The following is a 9525-nucleotide window of genomic DNA, read 5'->3' as shown; positions in this document are numbered from 1 at the left end:
CTTAAATTAGTCTATGGAAAATGACTGCCTAGGAAGGAGTACTGCGGAAAGGGATCTGGGGGTCATAGTGGACCACAAGCTAAATATGAGTCAACAGTGTGACGCTGTTGCAAAAAAAGCAAACATAATTCTGGGATGTATTAGCAGTGTTGTGAGCAAGACACAAGAAGTAATTCTTCTGCTCTACTCCGCGCTGATTAGTCCTTAACCAGAGTATTGTGTCCAGTTCTGGGCACCACATTTCAGGAAGGATGTGGACAAATTGGAGAGAATCCAGAGAAGAGCAACAAAATGATTAAAGGTCTAGAAAAACTTGACCTATAAGGGGAGATTGGAAAAATTGGGTTTGTTTAGTCTGGAAAAGAGAAGACTGAAAGGGGACATGATAACAGTTTTCAAGTATGTAAAAGGTTGTTACAAGGAGGAGGAAGAAAATGTGTTTTTCTTAACCTCTGAGGATAGGACAAGAAGCAATGGGCTTAAACTGCAGCGAGGGCGGTTTAGGTTGGACATTAGGAAAAACTTCCGGTCAGAGTAATTAAGCACTGGAATAAATTGCCTAGGGAGGTTGTGGAATCTCCATCATTGGACATTTTTAAGAGCAGGTTAGAAAAACACTTGTCAGGAATGGTCTAGATAGTTAGTCCTGCCACGAGTGCAGGGGACTGGACTAGATGACCTCTCAAGGTCCCTTCCAGTTCTGTGATTCTATGGACGCCTGAGACTTTTTACAATTCCTGGAGGGCTCTTAATCCTACAAGGTTGTTACATCCTTGGAACATAAGAACGGGGTCAGACCAAAGGTCCATCTATCCTGTCTTTTGACAGTGGCCAATGCCAGGTGCCCCAGAGGGAATGAACGGAACAGGTAATCATCAAGTGATCCATCCTGTCGTCCATTCCCGGCTTCTGGCAAATAGAGGCTAGGGACACCATCCCTGCCCATCCTGGCTATAGCCTTGGAACAGGTCTCTTTATTAACTTCCTTAATATTTGAGTAAGCCCTTGAAAATGCCATTGTTTAGAGGGCAAATTTTCTAAATAAAATTTAAGACATATAGTATCACATTATATTTTAAGACATGGTTAAGAATCATCCAGCTGGATCACTGTAGATACATACTCAGGATTCCTGTGGAACTGAACCGTTTCCAGAAGCTAAAACGGGCTTTTAGATCAGTCATTTGTAAATGCAAGTGCAATGTTTAAATTCATTTTTTATATTTTTAATCATTACACCTTGAACTGAAGTGTGTTTTCGTCTGTGCTGGAGAAATATCAAATGCATTGTATAAACAGATTACAATGGTTAAGACTTTATTTCTAGTTACTGACTAACTTAATAGGAAAAGAAAACACTTGGCCATTGGAAAAAGGTGATAACTTTTATCTACTGGAAATATATCTTCAGGTGCATCAGAGCTGATACGAAATCCATGTTGTCAAATCTATTGTAATATTTTCTTTCCAATTATCACTTTAAAACTTTTTTGTCTTTCTTTTTTTTAAGCTAGTGCCAAAACAAATTTGTTTTCTAATTTGTTAGTTTTTCCATGTTTTAGAAGAATGTTTGAGAGGAAACTCAACTACTTTAGACTTCATAACTTTTTAATGAGAAATGAGAGATACAAATTAAGAGTGCATGTATTTGCTTGCTTATATTTTTCCAGACAATAATATAAGTGAAAATAAAAAAGTACGTGGGTGTTTGAGGGTGATTGGTGTGAGGTTGAAAGAAAAATTATATTCAGTAAATACTCTGTATTTACCAATTAAAGTTATTAATTCTTGTACTAAGGCTCCAAAACTGACATAGGAAAGTAAATGCAAAGTAACGCACATTGGGAAACAAAATCCCAGCTGTACAAATGATGGGGTCTAAATTAGCTGTTACCACTCAAGAAAAAGATCTTGGAGTCATCATGGATAATTCTCTGAAAACAACTGCTCAATGTGCAGCGGCAGTCAAAAAAGCGAACTGACTGTTAGGAACCATTAGGAAAGGGCTAGATAATAAGACAGAACATATTGTCTTGGCTCTATATAAATCCGTGGTACGCCCACAACTTGAATACTGAGTGCAGATCTGGTCACCCCATCTCAAAAAAGATATATTGGAATTGGAAAAGGTTCAGAAAAGGGCAACAAAAATGATTAAGCAGGGTTCTCAAATTTCATTGCATCGCGACCCCCTTCTGACAACAAAAGTTACTATACAACCCCAGGAAGGGGGGCGAAGTCTTAGGCGGGAAAGCCAAAGCCCAAGGGCTCCAGCCCAAGGCAGGGGGCCTGTAACCTGAGCCTTGTCACCCAGGGCTGAAGCTGTTGGGCTCTGGCTTCGGTCCCGGGCCCTAGCAAGTCTAACGCCAGCCCTGGCAACCGCCTTAAAATGGGGTCATGACTCACGTTGGGGTCCTGACCCACAGTTTGAAAACCGCTGGATTAGGGGTATGGAACAGCTTCTGTATGAGGCGAGATTTAAAAGACTGGGACTCTTCAGCTTGGAAAAGAGATGACTAAGGGGGGATACGATAGAGACCTATAAAAACTTGACTGGTGTGGAGAAAGTGAATAGAGAAGTGTTATTTATCCCTTCTCATAACACAAGAACTAGGGGCCACCCAATTAATAACACAGCAGATTTAAAGCAAAAGGAAGTACTTCTTCACACAACGCACAGTCAACTTGTAGAACTCATTGCCAGGGGATGTTGTGAAGGCCAAAATGATAATAGGGCTAAAAAAAAGAACTAGATAAGTTCCTGGAGGATAGGTCCATCAGTGGCTATTAGCCAGGATGGGCAGGGTGCAGCCCCATGCTCTGAGTGTGACAGTGTCCCTAGCCTCTGTTTGCCAGAAGCTGGGGCTGGAGGACAGGGGATGGATCACTTGATGATTGCTTGTTCTGTTCATTCTCTGTGAAGCACCTGGCATTGGCCACTGTCAGAAGTCAGGATACTGGGCTAGACAGACCATTGGTCTGACCCAGTATGGCTGCTCTTATGTTCTTATGAGGTTTTGCTTCTTATGTTCTTATGTTCTTTCAAGGTTTGAAATTGGGAATAACTTGGTGTATTATCTCCTGATTGTTTTAAATTTACATATAAACTTAAAATATGACTTTAACTGGTGTTTGTATATATTTTTTCTTTCTTTATATAGGAATTAGATACAGTGCTTCTGTCAGATAATTTCTAAGATATCTGCAAAAAAGCTAGAGTTTATAGGTGTCTAAGTAACTCCTGGAATTACGGTTAAAATTGCTCCCCCCCCCAAATCTGAAATGGTGCCACTGGGGCTCTAAATCTCGTGAAGACGCATTGCAGGTTTGGCTCTTAAGTTAGTACCTTGCTTTATGGGGTCAAATAGCAGGACTGAGTTAATTGCACTAGTAAAGTCCTGCAATCTGATCAGTGCAGATGGGTCCTTGTGTCTGTGTGGAGTTGACCTCAGTGGGGTTCCTTATGGGTGCAGAGGTCTGCCTAGGAGGCCAGATCAAGACTGGATGTTTTCCTGAAAGCTCTGCTCTAGGACTTCGTTTGGGGACATTCTCTGGCCTGTGTTATGCGGGGTGGGGGGTCAGACAAGATGATCACAATGGTCCCTTCTGGCCTTGGACTCTCTGACTCTGTGAAGGGATTTATTAGGAATGGTTATTTATATTACTCCCATAGCACCATTTAGGAATTTTCTCCCAGGTGAGACTGGGAGGGACCTTGCGTTTTTTCACCTTCCTCTGCAGCATGGGGCATGGTTCACCTGCTGGGATCATCTGTGTGCGTCTCACTTAAACAATTTCCTGCCATCACAGGGACCTTGGGCTTTGGTGGCAACATGGTCTCTCCCATTTTCTGCCTGCAGCATGCTAGAGTTTGGTCTCTAGACGAGGACTGAAATGCTACTCCAGAGGTCTGCTCAGGAGCGTGAACTTACTTGCATAAGTATTTGGAGCGGGCAAGGGGCCAGGATTATTCCTAACTAGAATCTGATTTGCGCTCTTGTTCTAATCCTGCAAGTGCTTAGATGCGTGAGTAGGCCCATTGATCCAACAGGACTATATTCTTACCAGTAAATTCACGCACAAGTGCCAGTGTTTGCAGGATCAGGCTTTGGGTGCTTGTATTGCTAAGCAATGACAAATGGTGGGGGTGGCTTAAAAATCATGAGATTTTAAAAAATAATAAATTGTAGCTTCTCTGTATTTGCTTCCTGTTGTTTGCACCTTTAGGGTCCATTTTCAAGCTCTCCCTTGCGACCACAAGGGCCAGAAACATCCTTTTTTTCAGTTAACATAAGCTGAGAGTCTCATGTAATCACATGACTCTGGGAGCTGGGGCTTTAAGAAAAACCCCAAATATCATGAAACTCTTGATAAAATCGTAGAAGTGTAGGACTAGAAGGGACCTCGATAAGTCATCTAGTCCAGTCCCCTGCACTGAGAGTTTGCAGCACTAGATGCAATAAATTAAATAATAATGTCAAGTATCAGGTGGTAGCCGTGTTAGTCTGTATCCACAAAAACAATGCGGAGTCCGGTAGCACCTTAAAGACTAACTGATTTATTTGCGCATAAGCTTTCGTGGGTAAAAAACCTACTTCTTCACATGCATGGATCATGATAATGATTAATTAATGAGTGCAAGCTATTATTATGACATTCCACTTGAGTATAATAATAATGATATTCATAATAAATAGCATAAGTAATAATGACAAATGAAGGTGTCCTTGCCACTCCATAGTTGCATTGCATTTTGCAGTTAAAGCAGAACTAAAATCCTTTAATTGTTTTAATAATTACTGTAACATATTGTTAGGGTGACCAGACAGCAAGTGTGAAAAATCGGGACGGGGGTGGGGGGGTAATAGGAGCCTATATAAGAAAAAGACCCGAAAATCGGGACTGTCCCTATAAAATCGGGACATCTGGTCACCCTACATATTGTTATAGATTCCAAGGCCAGAAGGGACCATTGTGATCACCTTCGTCTGACCTGTATCACACAGGCCAGAAATCTGCCCTGAAATCATTCCTAGAGCAGATTTAGTAGAAAATCCCCCGTGAGCGCAGCGACGATACTCGGGATTAGCGATGACTAACGAGGATTCGTATCGTTACAGTAATGCTAGTAGCAATGCTCGGACCCTGCCCCCGTGTTAGTGCCGCGAGGCTGGGCACGCTCAGAATTCACGCTGCAATTAATCCACACGAGCAGATTGACACGAAATAGTTTGGGCCCTTGGCAGAGACTTTCCCCACCTCCAGCCTGCACAGCCGAGGGGGAGGGGGGGGGTCAATGAACTACACCTCCCAGCATGCTCTCTGTTCTCTCCCGGACTGCAATTCCCAGCCTGCCCCGGGCCTGCCCGGCGGGGAGCGGGCCGGAGGCCGGAGCGGAGTCCCGCGTGTGCAGCTGCGAGCGGGGCCCATGGCCGCCCGGGCGCTGGTGCGGGTTCTCGGGGCCGGGCGCTGCCTGGGCGCCGCCCCCGCCCCCTGGCGGGTGCGGGCCAATGGCTATGCCAAGAAAGCAGGTGAGCGGGGGGCCCTGGGGTGCGCTGCGTGGCCGGGACTCAGCTGGGCGCTCCCTGCTGCCCTTCCCGGGATCCCAGACTCCCGGCAGCCCCCTGGGGCCCCCAGCACTGGGCAGCGGGGCCCAGCAGCGTTTCCAGGGTGTGGCTGTGTCCTGGCCCCCGGCGCAGCCTTGGCCGGATTTTCTTTCCTAGCAATCCCTGCCCGGGGGGAGGAACATCTGCCCTGGGTGCAAGCCGGGGGTCAGGACTCCTGGGTTCTGTTCCTGCTGGCGGATCTCTGCAGCCTCTCGGGCGAGTTTCTCTTTCCCTTTCTCTGCCTCAGTTTCCCCATGTTGCAAATCCATAATACCAACCGCATTGGGGAGGTAGGATTGGCCCAGAGTTGGGGCACTATCCATGGATTCAGGAGACCTGGGAGCCAGAGGCCTCCTGTGTGACCCCGGGCCAGCCTCGGTTCCTCACCTGGAAAAGGGGGGTCCATAGGCCTGTCCTGCCTCATGGGGCATTGGGAAGATAAATACACTACAGATTGTGAGGGGTCACGTACTATAGTGATGGCATCACATGAGCACTGTAGATTGATGCCCATTTTGCTCTGTGCTGAGGTCTTCCCAAGTGTGTTTGGACATCAGCATGGTGGAGGGTTTAATATGCCTATTCTGACTGCCCCCACAAGAGAGGCTCATTGTTTTGTGACACAGTGGCCTGGAATCTCAGGGAGAGAATGTGACCCTAACTGGACTGAGAGCTGCCTTGATATCACGGTGACGGGCACGTCAGAAATTCATAGGATTCTGCTCCTTGCGTTGCGGTGGGCTGGGCTTATGGGGAGTCAAAGCGAGAAAGTCCAGTGGGGCAATTGTAGACATTTGGGGTTTTCCCAGTCAGTGGACGTGCCTCCAAAGCTGATCACTTGTGTAGCAAGAGCGTTTGGTCTCTGCCCCCTAGGAAGCAGAAATTGCAGGCAGAGGAATTTGGTAGCACCATTGCTGCTCCCCGTAATAGTCCGGTGCCTCCCCCCAGCGCCGAGGTGACCGGACTCCGGGCTGATGTCTGTGCTTGTCTCTGCAGTGCCGAAGGCCAAAGGGAAAGGCTTAAGTAAGGAGGAGATGAAAGGCCCGGAGGTGTGCAAGGACCCCGTGCTGCTCACCACGCATGCCATGGGAGTGAACTTCTACAGACAGGGCCCGGAGGTGGCTCTGAAGGACGACTCTGAGTATCCTGATTGGTGGGTGATGCCTGATCTGCCCTCTCCCAGCCACTCAAGGCACATGGGACTAGTGCAGCGTTTCCCAAACTGTGTTCCGCACGATGTGAACAGGTGTTCCGTGAAAGACTCTTGCACTTGATTTTTGTACTACTTTATACGCGCTTTCCAGTTAGAAATTGTTAGTTCAAGTTATTTTAAATTGTATTTTTGCTTTGTTTTATAAAATAAAATATATTTGAGCATAAATAACGCAATTTTTAACGACTACAACATAATATTATAAGTGTTCCTTAATAGGCTAAAAAGTGTTCTGTGGCCAAAACAGTTTGGGAAACGCTGGACTAGTGGTTAGAGCAGGGTCCTGGGAGTCAGGACTGCTTGGTTCCATTGCTGGCTCCATCCCTGACTCCCTGCGAGACCTTGGACCTGACTGTCCCAGTCCCTAACGTGGGTTGTGATATATTGTGCCCCACAGCTCGAAGGTGCTACGGGGAGAGCAAGGTGCTGAATAACTCGGGTTGTGAGCTCCCCGGGGCAGGGACCGGGTGCTTTGTGGTGTGTTTGTGCAGCCCTAGCACAGCGGGGGCTTGGGCCACAGCTGGGGCGCGTCAGCGCTACCGTAATACACCTAATAGATAATGTAGAGCCCCTATAGCACCATGGGGTCCTGGGTAATGATGGGGGCTCTTAGGCACTACCGTAATACACCTAATAGATAATGTAGAGCCCCTATAGCACCATGGGGCTCCTAAGCGCTACCAGAATAGAAATAATAAATGCGCAGAGCTGTCACCCCCTCTACAAAGGTGTCCCCGTCCCCCCCCCACGCTGGCACCCCTGCACTTGAGTCAGTGTCTGACTCAAGCCACCTGCAATGCTATTCCTATATCCCGGCACCCACGGCCCCCTACAGAACCGGGCAGCGTCTCCCCTGTGGCCTCAGAGGGCCCGACCCTGCCAGTGCTTAGTCCCGTGTGTTTGTGGGATTAGGCCCTGAGCAGAGAGTCCTTCCTCCCCCATCCGTCGGGGGGTGACCAACAGGGCTGGACAAGTAAGGGGAGTTTCTGGTTTGCTGGTAATTCTGAGAAGCAGGAAAAATATTCATTTCAGATGGAACAAAACATTTTGGTTTGATCTTCTCTTTCTCTCAACGTTTTTTATTATTTAATGAAAGGAAAGCTGGAAATGCCACCTCGCTGTGAACCAAAAAAATCAAAACATTTTGTTTTGAAAAGGTGGAAATGAAATGGGATCATTTTTCCCAACCAAAGCAATTTGGTGCGAGTTTCAGTGTAGCTGAATCTGCATTTTTCACCGGGGGGGAAAAAAGCTTTGTGCAAAAAATTTGGCCCATTTCTGGTGACCATGGCTAGCCTTGGGGCGCTTTAAATGACGAGGCGTGCTAGCTAGCAAGGGACTGCATGAGGCCAGGAGCCCAGCCGGAACCTGAGGGGCTGCTGCGTCCCTTCGCCTGGGTCAGGATTCAGGGATTCTGCCTGGCCTGGGGACTCACTCTCCTGTGCATTGGTCCCCAGGCTCTTCCAGATGCACCTCGGCCCCCCCAAGACACTGGAGGAGCTGGACCCCGAGACGCCCCAGTACTGGAGGCTCCTGCGGAAACACAACACCTGGCGCCACAACAAACTGAACAAGAACAAGAAGTTTTAGGGTGGGACCTGTATGGCGACATTTCTGTGCCAGGGAAGGATGCTGCACTGGGGCTCAAGGTGGGGTTTGGACATGTCCTGTGAGACGGGAAACAGATGCAGCTGGGCAAGTCCCCTGAGCTGGGATCAGCTGGCACCTCCACCCGGACAGGGTCTCTTATTTTTACTTTGAATACTGACGACAATAAATCACTGGCCGTAACTGTACAGCGTTGGTGTGTCTGTCCTGTTATCTATGCTGTGCGTTGCCTGGGGCGTGGGACCAGAGCACTTGCAAACCCAAGGCTCAGATCTTCATGCATCCCTCTCTCCATGGCATTCGGGGCCGTTGGCTCCCTTTGAAGGCTGAATCAGGGTGTGGGAGGGGATGCAAGTAGTGGTACCCTCCCAAGCTCTGCCCACAAACTGAGCTCCAGGCATTTGACACTAGTGTGAGTCCACTCATGGTGGATCTTCATAATATAGTGGTTCCTTCTCTTTCTTGCTTTGATAAATTGTTTGTCATTAGACTTCAGAGTGAACAACCCATTAGCTTAACAGAGGTTAAGGGGTGACTTGATTGCAGTCTGTAAGTACCTACATGGCAACAAATATTGAATAATGGGCTCTTCCATGTAGCAGAGGAAGGTCTAACATGATCCAATGGCTGGACAAATTCAGCTGGGCAGTAAGGCATAAATTTAGGGTAATTAACAATTTACCAAGGATCAGGGTGGATTCTCCATCCCTGCCAATTTTTAAACCAAGATAGGATGTTTCTCTAACACATCTGCTCTAGGAATTATTCTGGGGCACGTCTCTGGCCTGTGCTGTGCAGGAGGCCAGGCTAGATCACAACGGTCTCTTCTGGCCTTAGAAATCTATAAATCTATGACAAAAATGGCCCGGGGTTTTGCAGAGCCGTTAAAGACAGTGGCCAACTCAGGCTGTGGAGTAGCAGATGCTGCACGCCCAGCGAGCCAGGTACAAAGAGTGTAGATGGTGAGACATGGGGTTTAGGTGAGTAGAGTGCCGGACCCACCTGAACCCCCAGGTTTGTCCTCTCCGTGGCTGTATAGAAGCCAAGCAGTGCCTCCCACTGCTGCTTTTAGCAGAGTCGTGTCCCGCTGCCTCCCCT

General features: G+C 47.5%; 1 protein-coding gene across 1 annotated transcript; it reads left to right on the top strand.

Annotated features, from left to right (window-relative positions):
* Positions 1–5345: 5345 nt before the first annotated feature.
* Positions 5346–8615, top strand: MRPL54 (mitochondrial ribosomal protein L54). The gene is made up of 3 exons (XM_005283869.4): positions 5346–5531; positions 6603–6759; positions 8277–8615. The coding sequence occupies exons 1-3, from the start codon at positions 5429–5431 to the stop codon at positions 8407–8409; spliced, it is 393 nt and encodes a 130-aa protein (XP_005283926.2). The 5' UTR covers positions 5346–5428; the 3' UTR covers positions 8410–8615.
* Positions 8616–9525: the final 910 nt, after the last annotated feature.

This window comes from Chrysemys picta, chromosome 25, assembly GCF_011386835.1.
Source record: "Chrysemys picta bellii isolate R12L10 chromosome 25, ASM1138683v2, whole genome shotgun sequence".
Lineage (NCBI taxonomy): Eukaryota > Metazoa > Chordata > Testudines > Emydidae > Chrysemys > Chrysemys picta.
Note: the sequence above shows the minus strand (reverse complement) of the source record. Positions and strands in the feature narration are given on the sequence as shown.